Below are 18,430 nucleotides of genomic sequence, written 5' to 3' on the forward strand. Positions count from 1 at the left end.
GGAAGCGGCCCCCCAGCACGGACTGGGGGCCTCATAGTTGGGGTTTAAGGCCTCTGTTTCAGCCACACTCTGGTTCATGTACTCTACAAGACAGAAGCATCAGGCGGGTCGGTCTCAGGTTCTGATCGGTCTGAGGTTCTGATCGGTCTCAGGTCCTGAACGGTCTCAGGTCCTGAACGGTCTCAGGTTCTGATCGGTCTGAGGTTCTGATCGGTCTGAGGTTCTGATCGGTCTCAGGTTCTGATTGGTCTGAGGTTCTGATCGGTCTCTGGTTCTGAACGGTCTTAGGTTCCGATTGGTCTCTGGTTCTGAACGGTCTCAGGTTCTGATCGGTCTGAGGTTCTGAACGGTCTGAGGTTCTGATCGGTCACCGGTCCGTACCGTGGACGCTGGCGGCGCCGTCGTCCGGTGAGCTGAGCGTCGGGTCCGTGATGTAACGCAGAGCGCCGCTGTTCTGTCGGACCGGATGGCCGTTCTGGGATGAAGATGAAGATGAAGATGAAGATCAGACGCACGTCTGTTAAAGCCGTCCCGGTGGAAGGTCAGACGCGGCGTGTCCTTACGGTGGCGCTGCAGGGACGGTCGTCATGGTTACCCAGCAGGTACTCGTCAGCGTCCAGCGCGTCCTCCATGTCGTCCGAGCTCAGCAGGCGGGAGTAGAAGCGGCTGTCCGACGGGCTGGGGGGGCCGTCCTGAGACGGACCGGACCGGAGACATGTTGGCACGCACGCACACGCACACACACGCACACACGCACGCACACACGCACACGCACACGCACGCACGCACGCACACACACACACACACACACGCGCACACACACACACACACACAGCTCACCTGCACCACCAGGTATCTGGACGGATCTCCGGCCATCTTGGAGAACTCTGCTACCAGCTCTCTGAACAGAGGACGGCTGGAGGGGTCGATCATCCAACCTGGGGGGGCGGGGCAGAGATGACATCATCAGCCGGACCCCCAGCTGTGCGTGCTGCTGCCGGGTGGGCGTGTTTACATTTGACCATGATCATGTAGATGTCGATGGTGCAGATGGGGGGCTGCGGGAGGCGGTCCCCCCTCTCCAGCGCCGAAGCGATCTCATTGGCTGGGAGGCCGTCGTACGGCTTGGAGCCGAAGGTCATCAGCTCCCAGACGGTCACGCCTGAAGACCAGAAGATGAGTGTTTCCTGTAGTGGAGCCCGGCCCCGGGGGGGCCCCCCCGATGACTCACCGTAGCTCCACACGTCGCTCTGGTGGGTGTAGGTCCACTGGAGGATGGACTCCAGCGCCATCCACTTGATGGGCACCTACGGAGCGCAGAGAGGGACACGCCCATCACGCGTAGCCTAGCTTAGCCGCAGCTGCTAGCGTCGTGGCGTGGAGCCGGGCTGGGCGGGGCCACCCCGTCCTCACCTTCCCCCCGTCGGCGTGGTATTCCTTCTCGTCGGCCGTCAGCAGCTTGGCGAGACCGAAGTCTGTGATCTTCACGTGGTTGGGCGTCTTCAGCAGGACGTTCCTGGCGGCCAGGTCCCGATGCACCAGGTGGCGCTCCTCCAGGTAGTTCATCCCCTGAGAGGGGGGGTGAGCGTTCTGAGCCCGGCGGACACCCCCCCCCCCCCCCGGTGCTCACAGCACCTGGACTCACCTTGGCGATCTGGACGCACCAGTTCAGCAGCCACTGGGCGCCGACCTGGTTCTGGTGGCGCCGGACGAAGTCCAGCAGGCAGCCGTGCTGCATGAGGCGGGTCACCAGCTGGACCGAGGACGTCAGGCAGATCCCGAGCAGACGGCAGACGTGGGGGTGGGCGACGCTCGCCATCACGTAGGCCTCCTACACGCACGCACACACACACGTGTGTAAGCCGAGGACGGCGGGGACAGAGACGGACGAGGAGGGTCTCACATCCAGGATCTCCTTGTTGGCCTTCGGAGACGTGGCCTCTCGGAGAACCTTGATGGCCACCGGGATCCTCACGTTCTCGCCGTCAGGGATCCACAGACCCTAAAGAACGTCAGCAGGGGGAGGCGTGGCCAGAGCTGAGAGGCGTGGCCAGAGCTGCTTTCAAGCTTCTAGGTGGAGCCGTGGAGCAGACAAGACCAGGACCCTGGAAGGTCTTCAGAGTCCCGCCCCTCAAAACAGGGATATATGTGATGTCACTTCCTGCCCTCACCTTGTAGACGGTCCCGAAGGCCCCGGAGCCGAGCACCCGGAGCTTCTGGAGCTCCGTCTCCTTCAGGATCCTCAGCAGCGCCTGGTTGGGGGCCTCGCCGCTGGGCGTCAGCGGCTCCACCAGCTGCGTCACACACAGTTCAGACACCGTGAAGCCCCACAGCGCCACCTTCAGGCCCCCGAAGGTGGCGCTGAACACACCTCTCTCTCCTGCAGCAGCCGGCGGATGGTCCTCTTACTCCTGATCCGTCGTCGCCGTAGCAACACAAAAACGACTAAGGACACAACGACCACAAACAAGAGTCCGCCGACCACGCCCACGGCCAGAGTGGAGTGGGTGGAGGTGCTGTGAGGGCGGACAGGAAGCAGGCATCATTCAGGTGTCAGAGCTAGCATGCTAAGCTACTCCGCTAGGAGCTCGCTAGCATGCTAAGCTACTCAGCTGTAACAGAGGGGGTCGTTTTACCCGATGCACCCGGACAGTCCGGGACCAGAACACCTGCAGAGGCAGAAAAACACCTGCGTGAGTCACTTCCTGGCCCGGCCGGCCGGCCCCCGTCACAGCGCTCACCCCAGGGTGCAGTTCTGGTGGCAGGACCGGCACTGGCCCCTCCCATCGGGGTATTTCCAGATCAGCGTGTCTCCGTCTCCGTCTCCGGCCACACCGTGGGGGCAGCGGCGCACACAGTGGGGGCCGTCTTTATGGTGGGCGCACTGGGAACAAAGGTCTGGACCCTGCAGGCGGAGCACGGTACTGCATGTTCAAAGAGCACCAAGTTACGAAGAGGATCGTTGACTTGTTTAGCTGCTTATTATTCAGAAGAACAAACGAATACGTTTATTATTGTTGTTGTTTATTTTACATTTGGACTTTAACCTGAGGACCAATCACAAACTAAACGGTACCGGCCCGCTGCAGGTCGGCATCCCGGTCTTCAGCAGACATTCTGGGTGGCACTCCACACAGGTGCTGTTCACCTCCACCTCTCTGGGCTCGCTGCAGGGGAGGAGTCAGGATGGAGGCCCACAGAGGACAAAACAGTCACAGAGAAAACTGCCTTTCAGTTCAGGTGAAAGTACACAGTGTACTTCAAAGAGGAGTACCTCACTCAGAGGAGTAAACGCTATCAGATCTGCTACCTGGCCCAGGTTGCAGTTACTGACGACTGCCAGCAGGAGGAGCTAACGTATTCATTCAACCAGTCACTAAACCGGCCAGTAAAGCCAGAGGAGTCTATTGTAGCCAAGTCACTGGAGAAATAACACATGCTAACATTAGCTGCAGACGTGCTAACATTAGCTGCAGCTCCCGCAGACATGCTAACATTAGCTGCAGCTCCCGCAGACGTGCTAACATTAGCTGCAGACGTGCTAACATTAGCCGCAGACGTGCTAACATTAGCTGCAGACGTGCTAACATTAGCTGCAGCTCCCGCAGACGTGCTAACATTAGCTGCAGACGTGCTAACATTAGCTGCAGCTCCCGCAGACGTGCTAACATTAGCCACAGACATGCTAACATTAGCTGCAGACGTGCTAACCCTTGCAGCAGGTTGCAGGATGACACACATCGGTCTCTCCGGTTGAAATGGCGACAGGAGGCACACATGGTTGGACCTGGACCCCAGCAGTCCTCGTCCCCACACTCCGGGTCACAGGTTCGGTTCTGCTGCTCTGTTCAACGAGACGAGCGTTTCATTGCAGACAGGCGAGGAACCAAACACACGTCGAGAACTCACTGCAGGCGTCAGGCGCCATGTTGTTCTTCACGGTGACGGTCTGGTCGTTGGACCTGAAGACGCGGGTCCACTGGTCGGACCCGATGTAACAAAGGTGAGCATTGTCCTTTATGGTCACCTGGCCGGCACTCACCTCCTTCAGGGAGCGCAGACCCAGCCAGCGGAGGTGCGCCCCGCTCACCACCGCCAGACTGTGCTGCCTGGGGAGACGGATCGGGTTCATATTCTGGTCCTGACAGGACTACTAGGACCTTCAGACCCGTTGAGCCCGTAACCCACGAATCATCAACGCATTGATCCTGACTGACTTGTGTGTTGTTCTTCCTCGGATGATCTGCAGGTTCTCAAACACAGACAGAGACGTCAGGTTCTCCGGCCAGGACTGGATCAACAAGAACCCTGGAACCCACAGAGGACCCAGGTCATTCGGTGTCATGCAACACAAAGACTCCGCTGACCTTTGACCTGCCTGTGATCTCTTTGACGGTCCTGAAGTACTGCAGTTTAGCCGGATCCATGGGCGGGATCTTATAGTGGCCGTCCCTGCAGGAGCCAATGAAAGACAAGCAGGGCAGCTTTTACCAGAACCGGTCTCTGATGGTGGATCTGTGAGGTCCATGGTCCACCTCTCAGCCTGGACCTGCACTAATCCAGCCCACCTTGTCTCAAGTATGAAACCACTTTAATCCCAACTGACTCGGGGGCTGGATTATAATCCGCCTCGGAGTAAGCGGATCAGGATCCGGGTCTCGGTGCTCGGGACCCCTAACCGAGCTCGGAGCGGATCTCACCCAGTGAAGGAGGTTCCAATGAGGACGATGTCCCCGTTGATCTTTGTGCAGTCCCTGAACGATTCAATATTGGACGCGTTGACGGCCATGGTGTTGACCAGCGCGCCGACACCAACCCCGCTACAGGCTGGGGGAGGAGAAAGACCCGGGTCAGGGGTTCTGCTCTCCTGAGGTGGGACAGGCAGCTAGTAGCAGTTAGCGTCGGGAGGATTGAACCCCCCGAGCAGAGGACGACCACCCACCATGTCCAGGATCAACAAACAATGGCGGTCGAGAGGAAGGCCTTCATTGTGGCCCGTCCCCCGTGTGAGAAGGGGGGCGAGCGGTCTTACCTTTGGGACAGGGTCCGTCGCAGGCTCTGCAGCGTTGGACTCCGTTCTCCTCGACCTCGTACATCCCAGCGCGGCAGGAACGAACACACGACCCGTCCGTCACCACGTAGTTGCCTAGGAGACCCAAACAGCGTTTCACTCCGTCCCCCTGGTCCCGCCTACGAGACAACGCCACTGACTAGCTGAGTGTCCCTACGGGGGCAGGCCTTGACGCAGGTCGCCCCGAAGGCGAACTTGGTGTTGGGGTTGTTGACCTGCTGGTAGATTTTGGAGTCGTAGATTGTTGGACGAGGACAAGCGCCTTTACAGGTTCCATCGTCATTAAAGTCCCTGCAGGCCTGAGGAAGGGGCAGAGACGGCTTCAGTCCCGATGTCTCGCCTGTCTTCAGGCTGTTGTCCCTGACACTGACCAGGCAGTCGGTGGCTCGGGGCCCGGTGCAGCCGGCCGCGCAGTGTTCGTTGCAGCAGTCCATTGGGCTCGGACCCCGGCACCGTCCGCTGCACTGCTTCGCACATTGCAGCTTGGTGACTGGTCCAGCCCAGAGACACATGTCATTACGGATGAACGAGGACAGACAAGAAGGAGACAGAAAGGACGCCGCAGGGTGTGTTTACATCTCTGGCAGTGGTCCGGTCCGGCGGCCCAACAGGAACCACTGACACAACCCGGGTCACACGTCTCACCTGCAACACAGGAAGTCTGATTGAGACACGCCTGCTGCTCGGGTCTCTGTCTCTGTCTCTGTCTCTGTCTCTGTCTCTGTCTCTGTCTCTGTCTCTGTCTCTGTCTCTGTCTCTGTCTCTGTCTCTGTCTCTGTCTCTGTCTCTGTCTCTGTCTCTGTCTCTGTCTCTCTCTGTCCCTGTCCCTGTCCCTGTCCCTGTCCCTGTCCCTGTCCCTGTCCCTGTCTCTGTCTCTGTCTCTGTCTCTGTCTCTGTCTCTGTCTCTGTCTCTGTCTCTGTCTCTGTCCCTGTCCCTGTCCCTGTCTCTGTCCACCTACAGCTGTGGGTAAAGTTGTCCATCTTGAAAAGCATGCTGGGATTGCTGGTGTTGTCCAGGACGTCCCACCACTGGACGCTCTCCATGTTGCACAGCAAAGGATTGTGGGTCATCTTGACCCCCCCTTTCAGGATCTCTGTGAGGAGAAGATGATGAAGACGAGTTGGAGGAAGGAACATTCTGATCTGATCCATTCGTTGATCAGGACGAGGTCTCGTCTCCAGGAGACAAGCAGGCTGGACATAAACCCAGAGACGGGTCCTCGGACCACGTCCTGGTCCCCAAACCCAGGGACTACCTACTGGTGCCAGGTTGTTACTGGGAGCTGCTCGTTTCACGGCCCCCCTGGCCCCCCTGGACCCCCTGGACCCCCCCAGCCTACCTGTCAGGCTGCTGAGCTGCAGCTGCTTCAGGCCGCCGGTGTAGCTGGGCGTGGCTGCCGACAGGTTCCTGTTGTAATTGGACACCACCAGCAGGGCGTAGCGGTTCTCGTAGAGGATCTGGCCCCGGATCAGCCTCAGGCTGACCAGCGGGACGCTGGGGGCCTCGTTCATGCCGATCAGGACGTAGCCGCCGACCTCCTGGATGGACTGAAGACAGAGGAGTGAGGACGCCGCACGGAGACGCCGCGGCGGTGGACCGGGCCGCACCTTCAGGAAGGACAGGTCCTGGTGCTGCAGCGTGTAGGTGACCTCCAGGTTCTCCAGCACCACGGAGCAGTCGGTGTACGTCCTCACCAGGTTGTCATAGTGATTGTCCCGAGTCCCCAACAACGTCAGCTGGTTGCTCGTCCCCTGACAGACTGACACACACACGCACACACACACACACGCACACACGCACACGCGCACACACACTGTTCACCTGCGAACACGATAATAATTGTTTCCGAATGTTTCCTGATCGATGACCTTAGCGATCCGTTTGAGTATCAATAAAGGCGTTTCCTGTCCGACAGGTTGAAAGTGTGTGAACCGCGGGTCTGGGGTGTCGGGTTTCAGTCTGACATCCTGTCAGGTGTGCTTCAGGTGAGTCTGACAGCTGGAATGAAACCCGACAGGTTGTCTGAGGGGGCAGGAGGAGGCGCAGGAGGAGGAGCCAGAGGAGGTGCAGGTGAGAACACTGAGTGGGAGGTGCTCACTGGGAACCGGTCTGACTCGAGGAGGTGGCAGGAGCATTGCTCACCTGTCCGTCCACACCTGACTGAGTGTTGGAGGAAACACACACATGACCCCCCTCACTAGCGCCCCCAAGAGGTCAGAACAGCAGCTGATAAATAAGACGATCAATCGATTAGGTGTTTAGATTCGGTGGCCAGACCCTGTTTTTGGGGGGGGGGGGGGGTCTACATCTGGACACATCAGTGGTGAACCAGGAAGCAGCTGGACCTGCAGGACCGCCCCCCCCCCCCCCCCCCCACTCCCACCCCATCAGGTGGGCGGGCCGCAGGACGCCATCTTTAACCGGGACGCTACAAGATGGTCGTCTTGAATTGTTGTTGATGGTTAAATAAACAAATGGTGCCACTCCTTAATGCTAGCTGCTAGCCGCAGCTAACTGCTCTGTAGATCATCAAGCCAGCGCGCTAGCTGCTAGCTGCTAGCGCCTGTAGAGGCTTTCAGGCACGCTGAGGGATTGTAACTTGTCTTCAAGCTTTGGGGTCCTCAGACCTTTGACCCCTGACTCCTGCCTTGCTGTGGGACAGCTCGCCGCTTCCTGGCTGTCAGCTCCAAGCCCATTGGTTCCTACCGATGACTCAGGTAACAGGTATGAACAGGACGCCTCTCCATTCGCTGACTGAGCGTTACGGATCCGGACCGACGGGCATGAAGAAACAGGACGTTTGGGATCATCTGTTCGTCCTTCTGATGTCAACAAACCCAGCAAATCCCGGTTTGGACCAACGTCCCAGCGTTCAGGGTCAAAGTGTCGTCATCTGTCCTCGGCCGCAGGTCGTTGACCGCCATGGAAGTGAGTCCACGCACCTCCGGCGCCGATGAGCAGATTAGCATGGAAGCTACGCAGCAGAGGACGTAAGCAAAACGTCTCGGGTGAAGGTTCATCAGCTTTTACACGATACAGCTGGATCCCATCCCGGCTGAGAGGCGGGGCTTACACCCCGGACTAGTCGCCAGCCCAGCTTCACTTCATCATAACAGCAGCAGCCAATCAGAGAGCAGGATGCGACGCTGTCACATAACACACCCCCTCGTCCGGCGTGACGGCACCCGGAGGAATGCTGCGTCAGCGCGGCGCTATTAGATTAGCAGTAATGAGCGAGGCGCGGCTCTTTAACAGCGCCACCACTGTTCACCATGCAGCCACATGCTACGCCACATGCTACGCCACTGAGACCGTTTGTCCACTTGTTGACAGCCTGAGTCGTCCAATCAGATGCCTGAACAATGGCCTGATGTACCCTGGGTCCAGCAGGAAGACCAGGTCGTCCTGGTGGACAGGTGCTGCACCAGAACAACATACTGGTGGCAACGCGTGCTAGCGACAGGCTAACACGCTCCTCCAGACGGCATCTTTAGATCCGTATCGACCACAAACAGCCCCATCAGGGTCCAACATGCCCCCATCCTCTGGTGGGTGTGCTGCCCCACGCTACCTACGCTCCGCTACCTACGCACCGCTACCTACGCACCGCTACCTACGCACCGCTACCTACGCACCGCTACCTACGCACCGCTACCTACGCACCGCTACCTACGCTCCGCTACCTACGCTCCGCTACCTACGCACCGCTACCTACGCTCCGCTACCTACGCACCGCTACCTACGCACCGCTACCTACGCACCGCTACCTACGCTCCGCTACCTACGCTCCGCTACCTACGCACCGCTACCTACGCACCGCTACCTACGCACCGCTACCTACGCACCGCTACCTACGCTCCGCTACGTACGCTCCGCTACGTCGCCCGAGGCGACGCCCAACCGCCCAAAACGACCACGAAGCAAAATCAATGCGGTTCAGACAGTCAAAGGTTCTGCTGCTTTCGAGCGGCCAGACGTCCTGACCCGCTGGAACAGGGCGGCCTTGTCTCTGAGACACACAGGAATGTCTCACCCGGCTGAGACGTCCAGGCCCGGCTCGTGTCTCTGACCCCTGTCAGCAGCCTCAGAATTAAAACTGGGAGACAATCAATAAGAGCTTAACGTTTCATCGACCGGAGGAAAAAGAAAAACCCGGATATCGCCCGATCACAGAACCATCATGTTCTAGAATCTGGACCTCATTGGTCTCATCAGTCCTCCTAGAACTGAAGGAGCTTCTGGGACGAAGGTGAAACGTCTTCTTGCTCTTTGTTATTGAACCTTTCAGCCGGGCCTTTGGTCAGTTTACACTTTAAAGTGATATAAAGTAAAGTAATTCTATGAATGAGCGTTCCCATGCCGACAGCCTCCTGTGGAGGACCAATCAGCTGTTCCAGCGCAGCGAGTCAGACCCGGTTCGATGTTCCACGTTTCAGAGCGGAGAGCGGCCTGTCCAATCCTGTCCACGGATTCCCGGCTCCGTTGCTGACATTCCTCGCATTCCGGCTCTGAATATCCCCCAGGGTGCTTTGCTGCTGCAGGTCAGTCCAGCAGCGTTTGTAGCAGCGCACATTTACAGGACACGGACGGTCCCGATGATTGTCCATGTCCCCACCAGAGATGGAAGACGGGGGTCCAAGTCAACAAAGCAGAAAGTGTGCCCGACTTGATGCTGATCCTGTCATCGTGCATCGTTCCGGCAACCCGGGGAGGGATGTGTCCCGGGTCCGGCAGCTTCAGTCAGCTAATGATGCTAACAGTGTTGCCATGGCGACCACGGGCCTCTAACGCCTTTGTTACTGTCCGGGTGGAGTTTCATTTAGCAGCTTCCAAAGACACACACGGATGTATTAGCAAAGACGCACACACACACACACACACACACACGCGCACACGCACACGCACACACACGCACACACACACACACGCATGCCGCCAAGGTCCTTCCCAAAAGTCAGACTCTGTGGGAACAGAGTCGTCTCTCTCCAGCCACAACAATCGATGCTAACACAATCAACACAAGCAACACAACCAGCACAAGCAACACAAGCAACACAACCAGCACAATCAACACAACCAGCACAATCAACACAAGCAACACAACCAGCACAAGCAACACAACCAGCACAAGCAACACAAGCAACACAACCAGCACAATCAACACAAGCAACACAACCAGCACAAGCAACACAACCAGCACAATCAACACAAGCAACACAACCAGCACAAGCAACACAACCAGCACAAGCAACACAACCAGCACAAGCAACACAACCAGCACAAGCAACACAACCAGCACAATCAACACAAGCAACACAACCAGCACAAGCAACACAACCAGCACAAGCAACACAACCAGCACAAGCAACACAACCAGCACAAGCAACACAACCAGCACAAGCAACACAACCAGCACAAGCAACACAACCAGCACAAGCAACACAACCAGCACAATCAACACAACCAACACAACCAGCACAAGCAACACAATTGCGTAACCATGGAAACAGCACTAATGCCCCAGGCCTTCCACCCGGGCTCCTCTGATTTCTGCAGCTCTCTGAAGGAGCATTTGGACCTCCTCAAGAAGGAGCCCTTGTCTCTGGCCCCTCCCCCTCATGTACCCCCATTGATGCATCATGATGGGACATTTCCTGATGATTGTCTTCATCATCCTCATCCTCTGGCCTCAGCGGTCCACGTCTGGGCGGGTTCTCCAGAACCCCCCAGCGACACATCGGCAGCAGGAGCTTGTTGTTCTGTGATTGGCTGACCGGAGGGAAGGACAGGGAGCCCCCAGAAGCCCCGTAGACCCTGCTCAGGTGGCCCTCAGGTGTCTTCCTGCTGGACACGGTTCAGGTGTGAGGCGGAGCTGACCTCAAGTGACCCTGAGACCGGGTCATCACGTTAATCCGGATTAAACGTACGAGAGTTCTTTTGAAGTTTCAGTTTGTCCTCATGAAGACTTAATTTATGGACACGTCAGGACACAAATCAATACAAACTCACGCTCCGTCCCCCCCCCCCCCCCCCCGGTCCTCCCACCCCGGACTCCGGCTCCCTCCCGCACCCTCTCCGGTTGCCCCCCCGGGCTCAGCCTACCTCTCCCGCCGGGGTTGACGCAGCAGCAGCGGCCGAGCAGCAGCAGCAGCAGCGCGGCTCCTCCGGAGGTCCTCATGGGTTCCGTTGGTTCTGAATGACAATCCTAAAGGTTCTGCGGATCCTGACGGACGGACCCAGAACGTTCCTCCATGAGGAGCAGCCGCGGGGAGGGGACGGAGGAGCTGGGGAGGCGCTCTGAGGTCCTGGAGGAACGAGCAGGAACTTTACGCACGCCTCCTCCGCGCCTCCTCCGCACCTCCGCGTCGCCACGCCTCCTCCACACCTCCGCGTCGCCACGCCTCCTCCCTCTATTTCTCATTGAACGTCTATTAGTGATTACCTGCACCAAGGAGGACACCTGATTGGTCTGTCTGTCCGGAATGGAGAGAACCGGAAACACAGAGCCACATTAATCAATCAGCTGATCAATCAGCTGATCAATACAGCTGCCGAGGACCCAACAACAAAACATCTGTTTGCGGCAAGCCTTGGTTTCGAACCCAGGACCTTCTGGCCGGGAGTCGAGTGCGCTACCCACTGCACCAGCGAGACCTGCAGGTCACATGATGATCAATAGACAGTAGCATCGATGACTTTAGACCAGAGGCACTGGGTTCGATGTCACCTGGTCGGAGACACGCCCACACAACAACACAACAACACGCTAACCGTTAGCGGCTAACGGCTGTGGCCTCACGTATCACCTCATTGGACAGGTGTGCCTTTACCTGAGGTCTCCTCACCAGCACGGTGGTGTGTTGGTGGCATTATACCCTTTCAACTGGTGGCGCTGGGATTGAGTCCCGCTGTGGGGGTGGGGTGGAGCAGAGGTAGCGGGGTGGGCCTGGGGCCTTACCTGGGCGGAGTGAACTGGGCCGGTCCACTCCACTCCGCCCAGGTGTGCCCTGGGTCTACCCTGCTGCCCCTGCTCCATTTCATTCCCATAGTGGGATTCGAGACCAGGGCCATTTCACCCCCCCCACCAACGCTGCCTACCATGCCCCGAGGAAGCCACGCCCCCAACCGTAGCAACAACAACAACCAAACAAAACAACAACAGTTTGATCCTCAAGCTTCCAGGAGGCGTGTTGGACCGGGCTATTCAGAATGGTGAAGGACCGCCGACCCCCCCACAAAGGTTCACATAGAGAATGTCTGGGGGGAGGAGCTGATGAAGCCCCTCCCTGCCTCAAGGACAACTACCGTCATTATAACATGTTCATATTTATTGACTGTGTATAAAGATATTTAAACTCTAATTAAGATAAGAAACAAAACAAACCTCCTTAAATGCTATTATTGTAGCCTGTACTCGGTGGCTCAGTCAGTACTGCAGTATTAGAACCAAAAACATGTCCTCTGCACAACCTGCTTTATTATATTAACCTTTAAGATCACAGAACACATTAAAACATTTATTATACACATGATGTGATCATTTTTGTTCAGAATCTTTTTGTCACACACTTTTTATAATTCATAGTCAACGCATCACGTGACGTGGTTCAGATCATTCTACTCTCGTCCAGCAGGGGGAGTCGTGAGCACGTGAAGCTCCGCGAATGGACAGGTGTGCCTTTACCTGAGGTCTCCTCACCAGCACGGTGGTGTGTTGGTGGCATTATACCCTTTCAACTGGTGGCGCTGGGATCGAGTCCCACTGTGGGGGTGGGGTGGAGCAGAGGTAGCGGGGTGGGCCTAGGGCCTTACCTGGGCGGAGTGAACTGGACCGGTCCGCTCCACTCCGCCCAGGTGTGCCCTGGGTCTACCCTGCTGCCCCTGCTCCATTTCATTCCCATAGTGGGATTCGAGACCAGGGCCATTTTACCCCCCCCAGCAACGCTGCCTACCATGCCCCGAGGAAGCCCCGCCCCCTACAGAAGCATCCTCGCAGTCACAGATTCTGATCAGTCCTGATCCTGGAGGGGACACCAAAAGCCAAGGGGGGGACCCAGAATCTTATCCCCTTCATCTTCCTCCTCCCGGAAGCAGAGCGTCGTGACGGTGTTGAACTATTGATGACGTATGATCGGTTACCGGTAATCCTCCCGTTTTCAGTTTAGAGCGGATCAAGATTCTGAAATTCAATCTCCGTGTGGGAGGGGCCTCCTGCGTCACGTGACCGGAGCCTTTGTTGATGCGATTCGGAGGAGGCAGAGCGAGAGGACAGAAACCCCCCAAAGCGTCCCGGTCCCGGTTCCGGTCCCGGTCCCGCCGTCCGACAGACCCGATCCGTCCTGCGCCCCCTCCGGATCCGGATCTTTGTTGGAGCGCGAGGCAGCGGCGCTGGGGGATGGAGTCCGGGCTGTGAGCAGGCCGGCTGTCGGGGGGGGGGGATCGAAGCCCCGGGCCCGCTTTGTTGTCCGTGTTTTGGATCCGACCCGCTGACGGAGCAGCACCGGGAGCAGCACCGGGAGCAGCACCGGGAGGATCTCCTGCTCCTTTCTCCGCTCGCCTCCATCTCGCCCCCCCCCCCCCCCCCCCACCATGGCTCCAGCGAGCCGGCTCGCCTGCCTGCTGGTGCTGCTGGTTCTCCCCGCCCCCCGCGGCAGCGCGGACTGCGGCCCCGGGAAGGACTGCCCAGGTGAGCTCCACCGGAGATCGATTGATTTGATTGGTTGATCTGTTGGGCTCTTTGCATGTGGAATAGAACGTTCCGGTGGTCCAGGTGTCAGGTTTCACCCTGCAGGTGCGACCCTTAACCTTAGATTTACCTGACTCAGAAGAGCCATGCTGGATTTAAAGTCGATCACCATGACGACCGGAGCCCAGCCACACCTGTGAGGTGAGGCGTAGCAGGCGTGTGTGTCGCTTTAAATCCTCCAGGAGCAGGAGGGCGGGGTCCTCCCCCAGGAGTTGATGGATCGTCGGTTCTGATGGAACACAGGTGTTCTCCCGATGATGATGATGATGAAGCTGTGAAGCCTGGAACATAGCCAGAAGTATGTGGACACATAGAGCTGAACCCCAGCTTTCAGGTGTCCACATACTTCTGTCCATGTCCTTTAGGTGCTGGATGTGGGTCAGGTCGGATGAGGAGGCGCCGTTCTCCTCTCTGGTTCTCCTCTCTGGTTCTCCTCGCTGGTTCTCCTCGCTGGTTCTCCTCTCTGGTTCTCCTCGCTGGTTCTCCTCTCTGGTTCTCCTCGCTGGTTCTCCTCGCTGGTTCTCCTCTCTGGTTCTCCTCTCTGGTTCTCCTCGCTGGTTTTCCTCTCTGGTTTTCCTCTCTGGTTCTCCTCTCTGGTTCTCCTCTCTGGTTTTCATCGCTGGTTCTCCTCGCTGGTTCTCCTCTCTGGTTCTCCTCTGGTTCTCCTCTCTGGTTCTCCTCGCTGGTTCTCCTCTCTGGTTCTCCGCTGGTTCTCCTCGTCCTGTGTCCTCTGAGACGGCGTAGGCATAGCAACCAGACGGTCACCGACGAGCCACGGCCGCTGTCAGCTGGAGATTTGTTTGATCGGGTTCCTCCACGGTTTTCAGCAAGGGATTCTGGGTATGTGCTAATGACAGGGGAGGCGGGGCCATAACCGCTGTCATTACCTGCTCCAATCAGGACCCCAGGAAATGACTACCTGGGTATGAGTGTGTGTGATGTCAAACATCAGAGGTCAGTTGCTCCGCCCCCAGAGAGTGACATCACAACAACAGTTACAAGCACTTCACAATAAAAGCCTCATAAAGAAACAAGTGAAGGCTTTTAATTTGAAACTTACGATGCGGCGTTGTTTGTTGTTCTTCTACTTCCTGTTGCGTTGATGTATCCTGATGCTAACTAGCTGCTAGCTTCATATTTCCACCCACATTCTGTCGTCATGACGATCGTCGGCCGTTCTGTTTCTTCAGATCTGTCGGAGAAGAAGAGCGACCTGCGTGTGTGTGACGCCGGGACGTGTCGTTTCGGCGGAACCTGCCGTGAGAACGGCGCCGACATCAAGTGTGTGTGTCTGTTCCAAGTGAGTCACACACACACTCACACACACGCACACACACACACACATACTCACACACACACACACACACACACACACACTCACACACACAGACACTCACACACACACAGACACTCTCACACACACACACTCACACACACACTCACACACACACACACATACTCACACACACACACACACACACACTCACACACACAGACACTCACACACACACAGACACTCTCACACACACACACTCACACACACACTCACACACACACACTCACACACACACACACGCACACACACTCACACACACACACACACACACACACACACACACACACACACACACAGACAGACACACACACACACACACACACACACACACACACGCACACACACACACACATACTCACACACACACACACACACACACACACACACACACACACTCACACACACACACACACACACACACACTCACACACACACACACACACACACACACACACACACACACACACACACTCACACACACACACTCTCACACACACACACACACACACTCACACACACACACACGCACACACACACACACACACTCACACACACACACACACACACACACACACACACACACACTCACACACACACACACACACACACACACTCACACACACACACTCTCACACACACACACACACACACTCACACACACACACACACACACACACACACACACACACTCACACACACAGACACTCACACACAGACACTCTCACACACACACACTCACACACACTTCCCGTGCCGACTAGCATTCACCGGTTGTTGTCTCAGTGTCCTAAGAAGTACGTCCCGGTGTGCGGGTCCAACGGGGACACCTACCAGAACGAGTGTTACCTCAGGAGAGCCGCCTGCAAGAAACAGAGAGCCGTCAGCTTCGTGTCCGAGGGACCCTGTTACCATGGTAACACGCCGTGACATCACACCTGAGATGAGACTGAAGCTTCTACCGCTAGCAACATTAGCTTAGCGGTAGCATTTAACCGTTCCCTGTTCGCTGCTGCCGTATCACATGACACAGAGGGGCGTGTCCTTTATTCAGCCCACCCACAATGATGTGAATGATGTCAGATGACTACCTGTCAGCTGATGATGTCATAACTTCTCTCTTTCAGACGGTGGCTCAGGGTCAGCTGATGGAGGTAAACGTTAAATACTGCTAGTATAAGTAGTAGTAGTAGTAGTAGTAGTAGTAGTAGTAGTAGTAGTAGTAGTAACAGTAGTAGTAGTAGTAGTAGTAGTAGTAGTAGTAGTAGTAGTAGTAGTACTCGTCTTCATCACGTATTAAATGGACCTGTGATGCGTTTCGGGTCTTTTCAGACGATGACGGTTCTGGTCGCGGCAAAAAGACCTCGAAATGTGGAAACTGCAAGTTTGGAGCCGAGTGTGATGAAGACTCCGAGGATGTGCTGTCAGTACACACACACACACACAGAGACACACGCACACGCACACACACACACACAGACAGAGACACACACACACACACACACACACAGACACACACACACACCGCTCACAGATGTGTGTCCGTTTCCAGCTGCATGTGTAACATCGTGTGTAACGGACACAACGACAACCCGGTGTGCGGCGCCGACGGCGTGACCTACGACACGCCGTGTCACGTCAGGGAGGCGTCGTGCCTCAAGCAGCTGAAGATCGACATCAGACACGTGGGACGTTGCCAAGGTAACGAGGAAACGCAACACGATGATGTCAGCAAACATCCGGCACCAAACCGGGGGAGGGAGGGGCAAAGAGAAAGAGAGGATAGAGGTGAAGAAAGGGAAGAGAGAGAGAGAGAGAGAGAGAGAGAGAACACATCCAGACAATAAAAGAAAGGAGAGAGGAAACAACGATGGAGGTGAAAAGCTCATCGACCCCAATCCCTCCACTGCTCATCAATCACTAAAATCAATCAAACATCATTTATCTGAACTGGGAGCGAGAGGAGGTGAAAGGAGGTGCTGCCCCCTGCTGGTCAACATTAAAACTCCTCCTCCTCTTCTTCTGTGGTTTCAGATAAAAGCAGGAAGGATGACGGCATCAGGACCAAACCAGACATCTACGGTACGAATAGTTCACGTTGATGATGTCATGATTCTCACAGCCAATCAAAAGCGAGAAGCGCTCCTTTTCTTTCCAGCTGTGTCCAAGCCTGGTGAAGGGGTGGAGTTTGTGGACAGCCCCTCCCCCTGTCCTGAAAACTACGCTGAGTTCTGTGAACACGGCGAGTGTGAGATGAGACACGGCCTGCCCACCTGCAGGTAACACCTGAGGGGAGGAGCTACGGATCAGTGTCCCAGAGACGCAGCCAATCAGAGCAGGGTTCTGTGTGGACAGGTGCGAGGCGGCGTACGGCGGTCCTCAGTGCGACCAGCTCCTGGACCTCAACGTCCTGTACGTGGTTCCCAGCGGCCAGAAGCTGCACTACGTCCTCATCGCCGCCATCATCGGCGCCGTGCAGATCGCCGTCATCGTAGCCGTGGTCATGTGCTTCACCCGGTACGGCAACACTTCCTGCCGCTTTTATTGGTTGTCGCTCTTGCTTTGGGAGGCGTGGCCTAACTCCCTGTCCTGTCCAACAGGAGGTGCAGCAAGACGAAGCGTGGGCGGAGACAGAAGCAGCACCTCGGTCACTTCCCGTCGGGGACGTCCTCCAGGATGATGTAGCCGCTCCTCCGACCACAGACTGCCGTTTTGATATCTCCACTTCCTGTTCCCCTCTTTTTTAAACTCTTTTTTTCTGAAGGGGCCTTATTTTTAAGAATTCCCTCCATGTTTGATTTGATTGGACGGCTTCCTGGCGCCGCCCCCTCAGACTCCGGAACCCGGCGGATCCTCCGGCGGGAGCCGTTGATCTGGAACTTTTCGTTTGGACGCTGTTTTAAAGGAATATTGAATATGTTAATTGTCAACAGGATGGGCGGAGCCTCATTTAAAAACCACCAAATGGCTCAGATGGAAATTTGAGATTCACAAATTAACTTTCAATTAAAATTTAACATTTAGAAATTACGAATTTGTCACTTTCACAACATTCTAGAAATTCGGGATTCTGTGGTTTTTAAATGCCAACCTTAACTATTTACCGGATTATAATATTTAAATTATTATCTTTTAACAGTCTTTAGGGTTAGGGTTACAGTTTTAGATCGAGCTGTGATGCCGTTGCTGGTCGTTCTTTACGGAGGCCCTGAATGCTGCGCTGGCGCCTCCAGGCTCCCGGGGGCGCTCTGCACCAGGGTTTCCTGTTTTTATAGATCC

At 56.3% G+C, this 18,430-nt stretch overlaps 2 protein-coding genes across 2 annotated transcripts in view; one reads left to right on the plus strand and one right to left on the minus strand.

The window, feature by feature from the left end:
* The window catches only part of LOC137903715 (melanoma receptor tyrosine-protein kinase-like), an 11,583-nt gene extending 333 nt beyond the window's left edge, over positions 1-11,250 (minus strand). Inside the window, 27 exon segments of the mRNA XM_068747852.1 lie at positions 1-83; positions 382-475; positions 564-692; positions 841-938; positions 1,016-1,162; positions 1,232-1,307; positions 1,414-1,569; positions 1,646-1,831; positions 1,904-2,002; positions 2,172-2,294; positions 2,372-2,516; positions 2,637-2,669; positions 2,742-2,905; positions 3,077-3,167; positions 3,712-3,844; positions 3,910-4,109; positions 4,218-4,308; positions 4,379-4,452; positions 4,701-4,827; positions 5,033-5,146; positions 5,229-5,370; positions 5,443-5,601; positions 5,604-5,716; positions 6,031-6,165; positions 6,412-6,619; positions 6,680-6,831; positions 11,175-11,250. The exon segment at positions 1-83 is cut by the window's left edge and continues 333 nt beyond it. Of these exon segments, the coding sequence (XP_068603953.1) occupies positions 1-83; positions 382-475; positions 564-692; positions 841-938; positions 1,016-1,162; positions 1,232-1,307; positions 1,414-1,569; positions 1,646-1,831; positions 1,904-2,002; positions 2,172-2,294; positions 2,372-2,516; positions 2,637-2,669; positions 2,742-2,905; positions 3,077-3,167; positions 3,712-3,844; positions 3,910-4,109; positions 4,218-4,308; positions 4,379-4,452; positions 4,701-4,827; positions 5,033-5,146; positions 5,229-5,370; positions 5,443-5,601; positions 5,604-5,716; positions 6,031-6,165; positions 6,412-6,619; positions 6,680-6,831; positions 11,175-11,250 (3,348 nt within the window).
* A 2,411-nt stretch (positions 11,251-13,661) lies between these two features.
* On the plus strand, positions 13,662-17,836 carry tmeff1b (transmembrane protein with EGF-like and two follistatin-like domains 1b). Its single transcript, XM_068747854.1, has 10 exons — positions 13,662-13,758; positions 15,009-15,118; positions 15,938-16,067; positions 16,279-16,305; positions 16,484-16,574; positions 16,704-16,852; positions 17,186-17,233; positions 17,310-17,430; positions 17,507-17,668; positions 17,752-17,836. Exons 1-10 carry the CDS (start codon positions 13,662-13,664, stop codon positions 17,834-17,836), a joined length of 1,020 nt encoding a protein of 339 aa, XP_068603955.1.
* The last annotated feature ends 594 nt before the right edge of the window (positions 17,837-18,430 follow it).

The sequence above is a fragment of the Brachionichthys hirsutus genome, chromosome 14 (assembly GCF_040956055.1).
Source record: "Brachionichthys hirsutus isolate HB-005 chromosome 14, CSIRO-AGI_Bhir_v1, whole genome shotgun sequence".
Lineage (NCBI taxonomy): Eukaryota > Metazoa > Chordata > Actinopteri > Lophiiformes > Brachionichthyidae > Brachionichthys > Brachionichthys hirsutus.

What these genes read in the sequence shown, in the direction of transcription:
- tmeff1b (XM_068747854.1), top strand. Translation starts at nt 13,662, where the DNA reads ATGGCTCCAGCGAGCCGGCTCGCCTGCCTGCTGGTGCTGCTGGTTCTC. An exon ending in CCCCGGGAAGGACTGCCCAG is followed by an intron (nt 13,759 to 15,008) that starts GTGAGCTCCACC and finishes CTGTTTCTTCAG; the next exon opens with ATCTGTCGGAGAAGAAGAGC. An exon ending in GACCAAACCAGACATCTACG is followed by an intron (nt 17,234 to 17,309) that starts GTACGAATAGTT and finishes TTTTCTTTCCAG; the next exon opens with CTGTGTCCAAGCCTGGTGAA.